This window comes from Rhamphochromis sp. 'chilingali' (assembly GCF_963969265.1).
Source record: "Rhamphochromis sp. 'chilingali' genome assembly, chromosome: 18".
NCBI classification, from domain to species: Eukaryota; Metazoa; Chordata; class Actinopteri; order Cichliformes; family Cichlidae; genus Rhamphochromis; species Rhamphochromis sp. 'chilingali'.
In genome coordinates, this window is record NC_137945.1 from 11,902,568 (window position 1) to 11,918,460 (window position 15,893).

At 42.3% G+C, this 15,893-nt stretch overlaps 1 protein-coding gene across 1 annotated transcript; it reads right to left on the reverse strand.

Moving 5' to 3' along the window:
* Positions 1–242: 242 nt before the first annotated feature.
* On the reverse strand, positions 243–6,740 carry dselb (dermatan sulfate epimerase like b). Its single transcript, XM_080865366.1, has one exon. The coding sequence runs from the start codon at positions 5,749–5,751 to the stop codon at positions 2,095–2,097; it is 3,657 nt and encodes a 1,218-aa protein (XP_080721492.1). The 5' UTR covers positions 5,752–6,740; the 3' UTR covers positions 243–2,094.
* Positions 6,741–15,893: the final 9,153 nt, after the last annotated feature.

Below are 15,893 nucleotides of genomic sequence, written 5' to 3' on the forward strand. Positions count from 1 at the left end.
GTGTCTAATAAAATGGAGATTGTGCTAGTGCAAAAATGTGGCAGCACAAGCGTCTGCGTAAACAGACACATTACTAGCAGGTTAGCCGTAATCATACGGAAAGAGAGCACGTACAAATTAAAATTTATGTTCTGTCTTTTGTAGCGAAGGATAATAGCTAGTTTAACATGAGTATAAAAGCAGCTAATGAGGACAAACGCCTTATAATCACATGGCCTATGCCATTGTGGAAAATAATACACTACACCTAAACAAAGACTGGTTGTCAATATATTTATGAATTTATTCTTTTCGTTACATTAATTTCTCTTTCTGCTCCAGATCCAGAAAAAGAAAACTGTCAAAAAAGAAATGATTGTAATTCAAGGCCACAGAAGCAAGGAACCATATCCCCACAAGCAAATACAAAACAGAGTTGGTAACAGGATTGCAACACCAAAGTGAAAGCATGTCTGCCAAGTCTACACATTCAAAGACCACGAACATCAAACGGGTTTTCCAGCCAGTCAAGGGTTTCAGTGTTCATAGAGAAAAAAACAAACAGGACTGCTTCTAGCCAAGGAAAGATGGATATTTCCAAATGAACACTGAGTATTCTGTGTACAGATGCGATGGCGAGTTTAGAAACGAGTGCACCATCTGCATGTTACATGTGATCCATTTACAGTACAGAAATGTCTAAGCAAGACAGCATCAAAGGTTACTGAGTAGCATTTTTTTTTTTACCCAGGCCAAGGAGCATAACATCACAGAGTAAAAATGGTCTCTGATTTTTTTTTTTTTTTTTACCTATACTTCATATTCATCTGTGTTCAGTGCAAGGCTCACTGGACTCTTTAAAGACAAAAACCTAAAATATGATTGGCTATCTGAGTGACTGCAACTGGAAATAGAAACACGTGTTGTTTGCTTTTCCTTCAGGCCTTTATAGTGAATATATCACAGCAATAAAACACAGTAAGCCTCTGCTATGGCATCTTGCAGATTAATATAACTAGCTGAGGGGGGTGCTTTGGAAATTGCTTTGACTAGAAATGTGTCAAGGCTGACAGTTTCTTTTTTTTACCAGTTTGATCCCTATTAAGCACATCCCTCAGATCTAATTCAATAAATGCTAAAGGGAGTTACAATAATGGTATTCATTCCTGATCCTTTAGGATATATATCTTTAGAACTCATAAATACTTTACTTTCTTTCTTCTACACATATTTTATATATCTTCAGAGATTTTATGCTTCCATAATAATTAAGCGGATACAGTAAAGTTAGCCCTGGAAAATGCACTGAATCCCACATACAATCAGATTTTGTGAAAGTGCTAAACTGCTGTGACATCTTTGAGTTTCTAACTAAAATCCTTCGTACAACAAAAATACAATCTATCACTTGAGTTTAAAAAAAAACACCAGTCATCTTCTTGTTCTCCATTTTCAACCCCTTACAATGCAGCATTTTTTATACAGTTTTAAAGGGAAACAGCATTCAACAGTTCAGACAGGAAAATGACAGCCCAAATTAGCTGTCTCCTACAACTTCAAAACTTATTAATGAGCTTCATAACATATCTGTTCCAAACCAATAAATGTACTGCCACTTCCCAAAAAAAGAAAAAAAATCAAATAACCAAGCTTTGAATTTTGCACAAAGCATTTTTTCCTCACACCACGGTTGTTGGGTAGTATCATAAAATTTATGTTGAAATTCAGTGATATTCATCAGTATGTAAGACAAGACAGGTCTAAAGTTTCAGTCGATAAAAAGAGCGCTACAAGTAACTGTAGAGGGCTGCTTAGAGGGAGAAGAACAATAAAATGAGCTCCCTTCCACCTGTTCCAATGCAAAGTATTCCTCCCTCACAAACATCTGTTGCTGTAGTCGATACAATACTGTACACACACCCAAACAAATACAACTGAGGGAGAAAGCTTGAAGACAGACGGAGAGACAGCACAGTTTTTCTTCAACTTTTAACATTGGTTTTTTTTTTTCAGCTCAGTGCAAAAAGAAAAAGAAAAAAGAATACATTACAGAGCTGGCTGTGACTGGCAGCTACAGTAAACAAAGACAGCTCAATATCAGCTGACCAGCAGCGGTTAACTGGTGAACCTAGTGTAACCCAGCCTCTTCAACACACTTCCACACACATCCTCTATCAGTCGAACGTCCTTTCGAGACATTTTCTGTCTCCATATGTTAATGTTGGCTGGTGAGATGTCTCCTTCATACATTAGATTGTACAGGTTCGTAGAGGTGGTGAATATGAGTTGATTGAGGGCTGTGGGTGACACAGGCACCCCCAGAAATGTGTGTATTGTCTCTGCCGTCTCCTGGGGGAAGTTGACCACATCCTCAAACCTCACTCGGAGAAAGGACTCCTCGGGAAGGCTCTCGCTGACCCTCAGAGCGGCTGCGGTGTGTGCCAGCCACAAATGAGCCAGAATCAAAACAGGATTTGTCTCATAACGGGACAGTAGCCTCTGGATCATTTTAAACTCTGGCGCAACAGCTGAGCACCCATCCCTGACAGCATCCTCCTTGAATATCAAGGAAAGGTGCTGTGGGATGTTTTTAAGGGAGTATAGGCTGGGTTTGCTGTTATAAACCATGAGATAAATCCATGCTCTCGGGTCTCTCACCAAGTATATTGTCCTCAAGGAAAGTCCCACTACCTCCTGAATGAAAGGTAGTTTGAGTGTCCAGCTTCCACTCTGCATGTTGATTACCACCCGGGCGTTAGGGTACTCTGCAACATGCCTTCTCATTTCCCTTACATACTCTGCATCTCTGTCCAGACTAGCCCTCAGTTTGCCCTTCAGGTCAGATGCTGGTTCTCTCTTCCTGGATCTTTTCTTTCTGTCCCTGGGGACGCTGACTCTCTGGGTCTGCTTGACCCTGCTGCCCTCTACGAGCTGAATATTTTGCAAGTGCAGCTTTGTGTTATGCACTAGCGAATGCAGCCAGCCCTGGATAATCTTAAACCGTGCGTTCACGGCGTCTGACCTTGACCATTCACAGGCATCGACCAGGGTGTCAAACTCAAACTCAGTCTCAGGAATGTCCACATGCTCGGTGGGGACCCTTATATAAACAAAGTCTGAGCTATTGTAAAAAAGGTGCTTGAGTATTTCCGATCCCGATCCGGGAAGGGTCGTTATGACAACAGTGGGAAGGGGGAGCCGGTGCTGCTCGTACAATCTTATTTGTTTGTTTACTTCGCTTTTGGCACCCGCACCTTTCCATTTTACCCCACAGAGAAGCTGATCGCAGCTGTTAGAGACAAACAGCAGCTCGGCTATCCACAGAATGAGCACGGTGAGGAGTGCGTAACGCATCAGCCTGCTGAAGCAAACATAAAACTTTCTCTGCATGGTCAAAAATCCTATAGCCACACAGAGAACGACCCCCGCTATTACATTGACTGTGAAACCAAAGTCAAACAGCTGATTATCACTGCTGATTTGTTTAGGGAGGATTTGTGTCCCAAGGCCGTATCGGGTGATTTGATATCTATCCTCAACTTTACTGTGACCTCCAAATCCCAAATAACTCAACCTTGCCCCAATGTCTTTATAGTTTGTAGCAATGGACACAATCTTCTCTGTGTTATTAATGATTAAAGAAAGCCTCACTCCATTTTTGCTGTTATCTATAAATCTACAGTTGGACACTTTGACATACGGTCCGTGCAGCACGTAAGCCACTCTGCTGACCGGGCCTGTCATTTGGAAAGTAACGTTTATATACTGCGTCCACCTCTTTTTAAACTCAGCCGCCTGCTCTGCTTCCTGTATCCGTGTTTCAGGGCTGTGGCCCTGAGTGTCAAACCAGAACATTTTATAATGAGCATCCCACACATCCATCATCGCGCCGTTATATCTGTCCATGAATCTGAAAGGAACGTATTTAAAGTCAATGTCGAGATTGTGGAAAAAAGCACTGAGTGACTTTATAGGTGAATCACCCCATTTTTCTACATGGTCAAGGACTAGCAAAGTCTGCGAGTTGAGCAGAACCAAAGCTCTGAATACACTCTTTAGTCTCATGGCAGGTGAATAAGCCAGCACGGCTTCCCCACTCACAAACATCGTATCCTTGTGTGACAAAGCGGCAATCACCTCACCTCTAGCGTCACCCACCCCTTCATCGGTCCAGCGCAGCCACTTAGCGCACTCCCCCAACTGACCCTCCCATGGATTGTTACACTGGCTGGTAGGAGATGGACTGAACACTAAAACATTGTTAAGGTAGCTGTACTTTGGACCATAAAGTGCTTCAGACACAAATACTTGCCCATTAGGAGCAAAAGTAAAAGAGTTCTGGTCTGGGTGCTCATGACCAGGGTTAAAGCTGTTCCAGCCATCCACCCAGGAGTAAGGCTTGTCATGGACAATGTCATAGACTGCACGGCCACCCAGGCTGCCAGACTTAAAGGAGACAAAAGTATTACTCTGGCCATTGGGAAGCCCAGCTCCGTATGTAACCACACCCCAGTTTGAGAAAATATGCATTTTAGCTTTGCCAAAATCGTGGGGAGGCTGCGGCGTGAGGTGGGAGTTGTACCAGATGTATTCTGTGTGAAGTGTAGCCCAGCGCTGGGCAGATGACTGCCCCATGGGGCCGTCCTTCGGCCGATGCTTTCGAATCTGTTGAGCCAGCCAGTTGCCCGTTCCATTCTTCATGATGAACGTGTCGAGGAAAACAAGCTGGCTCTCTGGACCATAAAACCAGTTGTAGTTTGAATCCGCAATGCCGACTGTTCTCTGAAAGCCCGGCAACAGCGTGGCATAATAAAACCAAAAGTGGCCCCGCAGCCAGTTGTTCTGCATGTTGTCTATGTTGAAATGACGCTGAGCTAAGAACACATACTGGGTGATAGACTTGGCTGTGTAGCTTCCATAGGCTACTCCCTCATCCAGGGAGCCATCAACAACGTGATTCAAAAGAAACATTGTTTTCTCCATATAGTTAACTGCCACTTGTTTCCAGATCATTGACTCTGGGTCGTCATGTGACCCCACCACTATTGCACCTGTCAGGATGGCTAATATGTTGGTGGTTTGATGATTTTGGAGATACTGTTTGCCCCATCCTCTGTACTTAGAGAGCTCATACAGCTCCACCGTCTCAGCGCGAATTTTCTTGAGGTATAAATCCTTTCTACGCTGATCCAGGTAGGAGTAAATAAAGTCATAAGCAGTAGCAAACCCAGTGAGGGAGTGCGCCATGGGCACCTCATCGTTCGGTGCACTGGTCACCTTCCAGTCTGAATATTCGGCCATCCTATCCATAAACTTGATAAGAAACTGCAGAGCAGCAGAATCCTCTGGGCACAACAGGCAGTAGAGAGCCAGGGGAGGCAGGTTGTTCCCATAAATCTCATTCCACTTGCTTGTAAACTCCTCATGTTTCACAGGGGGCAAGTAAAAGGGAACATTAGACAACATAGTGAGCACAGCAGCTCTGATGACTTTAAATATGTGACTGTGGGTGGTAGAGGACCTTTGCCTCAAGTGTAACACATCCACTTGGTTAAAATATAGGTTGGGATGGGAGTCAGCAGACTGGAGCTTCCAGTGCTCACTCGCTCTGTCTTGTGTGAGCTTGACCTGCAGCAAGTCATCTGTGAAAACGTCTCTGTCTGTGGTGTTGAAGACCCCCGAGAAAGCTGTGCCCACTGCGAACAATGGTAGTAAAAAAGCTGAATATACAACCCAGCTGCCAGCCATTTTTCCAGGTGTTTGCGAGCACATTTTACACTACAGGATTTTAAAAAGTAATTAGCTGACAGTTTTCTTCAGTAAAAGTGTTGCAATGTCCCGGAAAAAATAAGTTTTCAGAGTGAAAGTCCAGATTACGTTTAAATATTAGGGATGCACAAGTCCATGTCGTTTTTATTTTAAAAGATAATATGATGCAATATCAAATTCCTGGGCATGATAGTCAAGAACAAGGATTAAAAAAAACTTTCGTGCAGAAGCAAGCACTATCCAAATCCAAGTGCAACAATGTTTGCAACAGTTTGCAAAGGCAGCAAAACACATCATAAATAAATATAAATAAATCTCTGATGGTAAGAAGATCTTTTTCCTATGTTTTTGAATTAAAATACAAGAAAAAAATCCTTATGCCTGCATGGTGCCGTTCGTCTTCATAGTAATATGGGCACTCGCGACGACTGGCGTCTCCCCCTTTGCCAGTAACTCATATTGATCTCCTCCCCAAAACATTTCCTCTCGGACAAACATCAGTCAGCCCCAGTCTGTGTCCGGTCCAATCACAGCCACCCAAAGGCTCCGTGTGCAGCCCGACCGAGCCGCAACATCCACGGACATAAACCTCAGCAAACAACGCATCTCCGCTGCAAACATTGCTTGGTACCTCCGCTGCAGAGACGCCAAATCCTTAATTTTGCAAATCCTGATCGGGTAATTGATCTGTTTGCATTGTTGAAAAGCAGTCCTCTCCTCTCCTCGCGCTTTATCTTCTGCTATTAGTGCGGGTGAAGTCCGAAAGGAGGAAAGTTGTCGTCACTCCTCAAGTATTCAAAGAATGAGACATTTTCCCCCGATTGTCCGCAGAAAACAGCGAATCAGCCCGCCGAATGGAAAAAAAATCCACGTGGAAATCTGCCGTATCTGTGGGAATATTGGTGTTCCCGCTGGCGTTTGAGACGCACACAACTGAGCCTGTGTATTATGTGTGTATCCCCGGACGCGTCTCCGTTGTGTCCTCCCGACTGTTCAGCACAGTCAGTTTGATTGTTTTCCTGCACTGGATGGAAAAATTTCCACTGTACAAACTGTAGAGGGAGCCGTGACTTCAGAAGCCCGGTCTCATCTCTCACAGAGTGTGGGGAGGCTTAATATTCACTCCAGTATTATTTATTTTCGTATTCCTGAGCGATGTTAAGTTTCTACCTAACATTAGGGCAGCAGCAGGTGATAAAACACGTTTTAGTATCTCTTTAATGTGATCTGCACGACTCTTTTATTGTGTCATTTAAGGTTCAAGGTACAAGGTTTATTATTTGTCACATGCATAGTTATACAAGTATAACACACAGTGAAATGTAGTCTGACACACTCCTCGACATGTGCAAAAATGGGGGGGGGGGGGGGGGGGGTAGAGGAAGAACACACACACACACACATATATATATATATATATATATATATATATATATATATATATATATTATATACATTGGGTGAATGTGCAGTAGTAGCAGCAAGCAGGTGAATTCTGTACATTAATATGAATAGACATCTGACTATTTTACAGAATAGACAATATAAACATATTTAAAATTAAAGGAATTTGAAATGTACATTGTGCCTTGGTTTAGTGTCTGGAAGAGAGTCCTGTCTCAGTCAATTATAGATGATGTGAGAGGGCGGGTGTGTGTGTTTAGGGCACGGATGGCTTGGGGATAGAAGCTCCTCTTGAGTCTCTCTGTCCTTGCCCGGATGATGCGGAACCTTCTACCAGATTGCAGAAGTTGGAACAGTTTGTTGCCAGGATGGGACGGGTCCTTCAGTATCTGCGCTGCTCTAGTCCGGCATCTCCTGGTGTAGGTGTCCTGAAGTGGGGGGAGAGCAATCCTGCAGCAGCGTTCTGCTGTACGGATCACTCTCTGGAGAGCTTTTTGGTCCTTCACACAGCTGTTCCCAAACCATGATGTCATGTTCTGTGTGAGGATGCTCTCCACAGCGCCTGTATAGAAAATCCTGAGGATCTTTGGAGAGACCCTGAACTTCCTCAGTTGTCGTAGGTGATACAGGCGCTGCCTAGCCTTTTTGGTCTGGACCTGAATGTGGGCAGCCCATGTCAGGTCTGAGGAGATGTGGACACCAAGATACTTGAAGGACTGCACCCTCTCCACTGGAGCTCCATTGATGATAATGGGCTTGTAGTCTCTGTGCTGACCCCTTCTGAAGTCCACCACCAGCTCCTTGGTCTTGCCGACGTTCAGCTGGAGGTGGTTGTCCTGGCACCATGATGCCAGATTCTTCACTTCATCCATGTAGGCCACCTCATCGTTGTTGGAGATGGCACCCAACACCACTGTGCCGTCAGCAAACTTCACAATAGTGTTGGAGCCATGGGTGGCCACACAGTCTGAAGTGTAGAGGGAGTAGAGCAGTGGCGAGAGGACACATCCCTGAGGTGCTCCTGTGTTGATGGTGATGCTGTTAGAGACGCATCTACCCACCCTCACCACCTGAGTTCTGCCAGTGAGGAAGTCCAACACCCATGCACACAGACGTCCCAGATCCCTGAGCTTTGTGAACAGTCTGCAGTCTGGATGATGGTGGATCTTTTGAAGCATGTGGGGACCACAGACTTCGCCAGGGACTCGTTGAAGATGTAAGTGAACACACCTGCTAGCTGGTCAGCACAGCAGCGCAGCTGTGCTAATCTGGCATTTGCAAAAATAATAAAGACAGTGATATGGAAAGGAACAGTAGGCGTATGCATCGGCATACAGTTTAATTCACAGCACCTCAGAGGAAAAGTTAGGCAACTTGCAAAATACTTTCCGCCCCCCTTTCTTTTGTAAAAGAAGATGAGAATTAACACAGATAATGAGCTCGCTTTCGTCCATTCAGTTTAAGGCTGATGCAGCTATAATGTGTAGCCCAGAAGTGGACGCAAGAATCACAACTTCATCTCCATTGAGCAAAATCAGCTCTCTGCTATATTTGCTTTGTTTAATATGCAGGAAAAACCGTTTTAGCAACAAAATTTTGGAAATTACAGGTTGTGTTGGTGAGGCTATTTCTTAGTATGTGCTAATATATAAATAGTGCACGTCAAAGTCACTGTTAAAGAGGTGGCAGAGGTTGTGGTGCAGGAGGATGGACAAACAGGAGAAAGTTTAGAGAATGTTTTATGAATAGAGCATTAACAAAAACACTTTGCTGATGCTTTCGGGGGTGACATTTATCCCACTCATAGTCAGTGTCGATCCTTTTGTTTATTGCTGATGATTGATTTGATGCTGGGTTCCCTCCTTTCCTCCGTTCCCATCCATTATTCCAAACTACCTTATAACACTGCACAATAGCGTCATATGTAATTTACAGACACTGCAGCAGTAACAGAGATCACACGTACCTTTCAGTAAAAGAGCATTTTCACCCCCAAATGTCAAACTATGCTTTTAACATACAAATCATCATTACAGTTGACATAAAGTCACCGTGACAAGTCTTGTTTCATTCTTTTCCATTTGACATTTATGCATGTATTTGTAAAAATTCAGTGCAAGTGTATGATAAGCAAACGAAAACATCATGGAAAAACATCTCAGTAAATGTTACATTTGAAAATTGGCTAAAATCTCCTCAATCTTCATTGCATGTCTCTGCAAAAGACTCCCCTGAGGCAACAGAAAGGCCTCCAATAGCCTCCGAAACATCTCGCCTTCAAGAAATGTGTGACATTTGCCTGCCCTAACATAACCCACCACGGTCTCATTGATCAGCTCATTCATCCCTTATTAGGTTTCCGTGCAGTATTTCCATTAAACGACAGATCACTTTCCTCATAGGCAGCTTTCATGTGTGCTCTGCAGCATTGTGTCCCACAGGGACCACTGTTGCATGATGATTTTCCTCTTTTCTTTTTTTTTTTCCTCCCCACAGTTTGAAAGCTTCAGGCACAAAGTTGGCTTTATCGGCATCGCCACAGGAAATACACACTTCAATCTCTCTTAGGACAAAAATCTTCCACAGAGAAAAGCTGCACTGCAAAAAAAACTGCCAAAACATAAAAACCAATGATCATTTTGAAGTCAGTCAGACTGCTTCATAACCACAAGCGCGACAGTTCACGATTCAGAGATGAAATGCTGCTTATGAAAGGATTTTACCAAAGAAAAATAGTCAAAAGATTTAGTATTTAGCACCCTAACACAGAACCAGCTCACCCTTTTAGCTTTGCCATTTAAGCATTATACTCCACTACAGTTAATAGACTTCTAGCTTTGTTCATTGGAGGCTGTTTTTATTACAGCACAGAAAGTGTTAAAAGCATCTGTTGGCAAAAGTCGGGTGACTGGGGTTTATTTTCATAACACAGTTTATTCATTCCATCAGAATGAAACCTGACTCCGGAGAGCAGAGAAGTAGCGTGCAATATCTCCACAGTTTCCCAAAATTTCACTGGTAGAAGATAAAGCCTTTTTGGCTACACTACCTTTTATATCCATGGCAACAGGCTTGAACCATTGCAGAATTCCCCAGTATTATGGTAATACTAAAGGTCACCGGTGATGGCTCTGGAGATTTTTGTAGCTATGTATTCAGCACTGTGGCCTCAGATCCTATGTCAGAAATCTCCCCCATTGTCATGGTCCTGGGTCATTTTGGCCCAGCGTTTTGTGTTTCCTTGAAGTTCATTTTTGTGCTTTGTGTTTATTCTGATTTTGTATTGGTTTAGGGTTGAACCTGTAGTTTGGTGTGTGTATTCAGCCCTACCTGTGTCTGTCCTTGGTGCTCTGTTCATGTCCCCGTGTTGTGTTGTAAATCAGTCTGTGTGTTCCTGCTTTACTTTGAAGGCTCATGTTCTGGATTTCCTATTCTATTTTGAAGGTCTGTGTCTGTTGTCATTGTGTTCAGCTTGTGTCCTCCGGCCCTCATGTGTATTAGGTTCAGCTGTTCTTCCCTCCTGTGTGTGATTACCTGATTACCTTGTGTGTGTGTATATTTAGTGGGTGTCGGTCTGTGTTCATTGTCGGCTCGTCTGCGTTCTATGGTGTTCCTGTCTCTGCGTCTCTCTGCCCCGCACCCCTTTTGTATGGTCTCAGGTTTGTCATTTAGTTCTCCCAGTTTAGGTTTCTTCAGTTGTTTTGTCATGCCTCACTGCCTGTTTCTGCCATTGTCACTTTGTAAATAAACATCACTCGTATCATCAGTCACTGCTGCATTTTGGGTCCTCCCTTTCCTCCACACCACACGGCTCATTCCGCCAGCCGTGACACCCATGCTGATTAATATAAGCCTACAGATGGTTATTAATGTATGCCGTTTATTTTGTATTCATCAAGTTTATGTTGGGCTTATGGTTGTGTCTCACCTCTCTGCTGCAGAGGCGAGTCAGGCAGTGTCGCGCTCTGTTTTGGAAAGGAAAAATAACACGACACAGTTGTTACTCTTAGGAGGATTGCATTTTGGCTTTATTGATAGACAAAATTGGCAGTGTTTTTTACTTTATGATCAGCACTAACTACGCTGCCTGTTATGGCGAGGCAATGATATCGTCATATAATAAACCCCAGACTGCCTATTATGTCTAACACAGCAGTCAGATCACCTGTACCGTGATTTTCTCTCTGCTGCGAGGAGTGAGGAGAAATGGAAACCATAAACCTAGAATCGTAATCATTCCAGGCCTTTTTTTTAGTCCGAGACATACCGTAGGTCCCATAGGCACACAAAAATTGTATTAAATCTCTGAAAAACAACGGTTTCTCTTTATTTCCATTGCAGTGGCAATCTATGCTTTTGTTTTTCGCTTTCTGGCAGTCAGACAGCACCCAGATGTAAGCTCAAATATTGGCTTCAGAATATTTCAGAACACCAATGCAATGCTTAGTAGTGTGTTTTTACAGTTGCCGTATTAGCTTATAAATGCTGCAAAGACCACACAAACAAATGCAGAAATACTACAACCTGGAAAAAAGGACAGCAGCCAATAAAGCAATTTCTTACAAAAACCCACCTAATCTCTTGAAGGGACCACCTTTTCTTCTTCAGCGTTTAAAGGGCTTTCATTTCCTTCACTGAAATAGTCCCTCTATCTGGAATCCTTCTTTGACAAAGTATAGCTGGGTTTCAGCCGACTACAAGTGCTAACCACATCTTGCTACACTTTTGTGATGTCAAGGTCGATCTGTCTTCTTCCAGTTTTCCTCTGCAATTGCAAAATTGCTGCCTTACCTAAGTGGCGACAGAAGAACTCTGAGAGAAATGATGCATCCCTCCTCCCTCCCTCTTTTCTAATTTTCTGTATCTGCTAAAAAAAAAAGTCTTAGACTAGTTTTAGTAGTTTTTATCAATTGTACATTAAAAAGGTCCAAGTTGAATTTTAGGTCAGCCTAAGGGCATCACTACATTTCTGCTGCATTCCATCATCTGCTCACATAGAAATATCCAACAAAAGAAGCCTCATATCAATATGTTTGACTCGTTGCTCTATCTCGCTGAGTATTGGGAGTAATCAGGGCAGTCCTTTGACACCAATTTCATGGTCGTCAGTGGTATGCACGGTCACAGAAAGTTGAGCATTTGTTGGTGATTAATTTTTTTCTCTCAAGTCCCCCTCAGTCCTTGCACCAGCTCTGATCTATGATGGCTAACTGAAATGAAGCTGCTCATTAAAAACTTTAGATGGGTGTTTTGAAGAATTTTTTTTTTTTCCTTTTACTTAATACTAACAAAAATGGGACCAAACAGACACTTTTTTGTAGTGTGCAGTGGACCCTTCTGGTGTATGCCTACCCAAACTTTCACTTCACCATTAATTGTCCATCTGTTTAACCTCCCATGTTTCTCAGCAGAGTACTTTTGACTAATTCGAGCTTCATTCGGTTGCCTCCATATGCATTATGTCCTGTCTTCACTGGAAAATCACTCTTCCAAATGGGCTCTGTGCCAGGGGAATGTTTTTTTTCTGTTTCGTTCAACCACCATTCTTTGAAGATATCCTCCAAAACAAACTGGAATAACTTCTAATCACCACAAGGTCGCCTGTTGATTCTTCTCCGCCTGACTTGTATTGGGGAGAACGAATGCAGCTGGGCATCCTAATTAGAGGACGCCTCAGTGAGGTGAAATGATTGAATGATGTCAACCACAGTAAACTAACACTCTAATCACTCTCATCCACAGCTGCTTGGGACTGAGGTTGAGCAAGAGGTCCTCAAGTTGTTGCTCAGCATGAGTTTCCTTACAGCGTCAGATCAGAAGGGATGAATAGTAGATAGCCAAGTTTGCGTCAAACGTGGCTCCTGAATGCACTGTTGATTGACAAGTGGCAACTAGTGTCTCCATGCCTACTGTGACTCTCCTGCTGTTTATGCTGTCTGTTTGAAGCTTTGCAAATCTTGGCTTTGCTTAAGCTGAACAAACCTCCAGCCATACATATTGAAAGGAGTGGTGTCTGCTGACAGGCAGTGCCCTTATTAAAAATATGTCATGCTGGGAGCAAAGGGAGGTGCAAACCAGGATCTTGAAAGACTTCCTTCTCTCCCTGCAGAGAATTTCAATTTCCCCCAGGAGTCTCAGATAGCTCAGCATGCCTGTGTCCTGCATCCGGTCCTGTGGGTAGAGGCAGAAGGAAAACTCCAACTGTTTGAGTTTCAAAGATGGCCTTGATAGAAGTACTTTCTATCAAGTTGTCTGTCAATCACAGTCATCTTCCTCTAAATAAACTATAGAGCTTCTGTATTCTGTGGGTTCTTCTAGAGTCATTTTAGTCTCAGCTAGAGAATAGGAACCAAACATGATGAATCAAGCAGGTCATCCAACATAAATCACAAAATATATTGCTTGTCCGTGCTTCCTAAATGGGTACAGTAGAGTTTATATATCTGCAATCAGCAATAAAAACATATTTTATTATGTGCCAATATTGTTATGGTCAGTGGGAATTTCATCAACGTTGACAAAAACATTTGTGTGGTTTATGAGAGGAAATTAGAATTTGGTGGTCAAAAAGTAATGCTCTGCTCCAATCCCAGTTATTCAAAGCCATAATTAGGGGGGGGGGGGGGGGGGGGGGGGGGGGGGGGAGTGTAGATTGTGCCCTTTTTTCACACATGGTTAGATACAGAAATGGTGGATTAGTGGATACCTATTAAAGTCTTTACTACTATAAATATTACAGTTAGAAGCCTGCTGTTTAGATTTCAGACACATGATGGAGTTTGGGTTGAAGCCTAATCTTTTTCAACATCAAGGGCTCCTTGTTGTCATGGTTACAATACTAAATACACAGTTAAGGTTCAGGAAAAGTATTTTTTTTCTTTCAGAAAGTTGATTGTCAGTTGAAAATGGTTTGAATCTGAAAATGAAAAAGTGATGTCCCGCATTAAAGTCTGTTTTGTTTTTTGTCTTGTTTTATACTCATCCGTCCACCCTACGCTTTTTGTGCTGCGTAATAACAGAGCCTCATCTTGATAGCTTTATTATTTAAATGTCAATATAACTGATTTGAGAACTGAAATGATAGATGTTGTTGTTCTTTGGGAAAGACAGAAGGGTTTTCATTATTTTAAAGAGCATGCACATGGACAAAAACAGAAGCTATTTTTCTGATGTGCTCTCTCTTTTTTTTTTAACAATGTTCATGAAGCTGTAAAACCAATTTACCTGGATTTTAACTGTGCAAATATGAGGTAAAGAGCAGTGCTGCTAGCAATTCTAGGGTTTTAAGTGCCTTGTAGATGTTATTTTGCTGCTAATAACACTTTAAGATTTTAATGAATATTGCTCTTTCAGATACATTTGCATACTGTGCATTATATTGTTTTCTTAACTGGTTTTGCTGCACTGTTACCTTTCACTGGGGTTTGCATCTGTCTGATGTCCTTAATACCTGCTGCTTAATGTGGAAAGGCATCTGTTGTAGTTTCTGTTTGCTGATATTGTTTAATCATTCCCTACGTCCTTTTCAATTTGCGCATCAGTTGTGTCACTTCTGTTTGCACATGTTTTTCAGTTGTCTGAGGTTTTGTTTTTTTTTCTTCGCACGTTGCACATCGTTTGTGACATGTGCACTTCCGTGGCTTCCATCAACTGAAAGCAACACGATTTAGCAGCTCACATTCACTAGTGAGAAAATCCGACAGATGCAAATGCCAAGTACACACTTATGCTTACAGATGTTGTGCAGTGAGCATACATCAGCACATGCATAGTTGACATAAAGCACACCCGCGTTTGGCTCGACTGCTTTCACCTGTATTGTGAAGAAAGATCCAACTCAAAGAACATACATTTATACACCAATGGTTGTTATATTAAAATTGATATTCTGTCTTTAAACTTGCTAAATTTGGTAGTCTTTACAGTCATCTTAAAATTCAGAAGTGGTTCATTTAAATTAGATGAAATTGGAAAATGTGTGGAAACAATAGATTAGCCCATTGATCAGAAATTGGAACAATTTTTCAACACCAGCACAGTTCTTTGTGTAACGGTCACACAAAAAAAATGTTGGTCAAAACGCCAAAATTACTGTGACCATGTGTTTTGGGAATGGTTGCTTCGAACACAGGGACCAGGTCTGCAATCACTCAGCTGCAGTCACCAAAGCGCCTTTGGTGCGTCATGATGGCACTTAAAGAGCAATAAAGCAGAATCAGTCTGCTTTCAGTTTGTAATTGAATGGCATCAAGTGGACGATTACATGTGATCTGTTTATGATGATAAGTGTGATAACTCGGCCAAAATAGGAAATCTGTTGCCGTCATTTGGACATATGTTGCCATCTACATACACAGAAATTCAACTTTGAGAATCCAAAAAAATGTCATAGATTTGAAACCGAGATTCAATCCAGTTCCCTGTGGAAAAGAGACAGATTGTAGATAAGTTGACATTGATTGCAATGTGTTATCAGTCTGACAGCAAAGATTTCAGTCATCAGGCAACTTACATTGTCTAGTTCCTAAGTGCAAGGAGATTGTGGTCCTATTTTTACTCTAGTGTGACTGAACCATTAGGAACCGAGCTGTACAGTGCTGCACAGCAAAATCTCCAGTGTTAAATTATCACTGGAGATTTTGCTGTGAGTTAAATTGGCTCACAGTTTGGACTCTATTAATTAGAAGTCATGTAACTCAATTTAGTCATATCATGGTGTTTTTGACTTTTCACTGTATTTT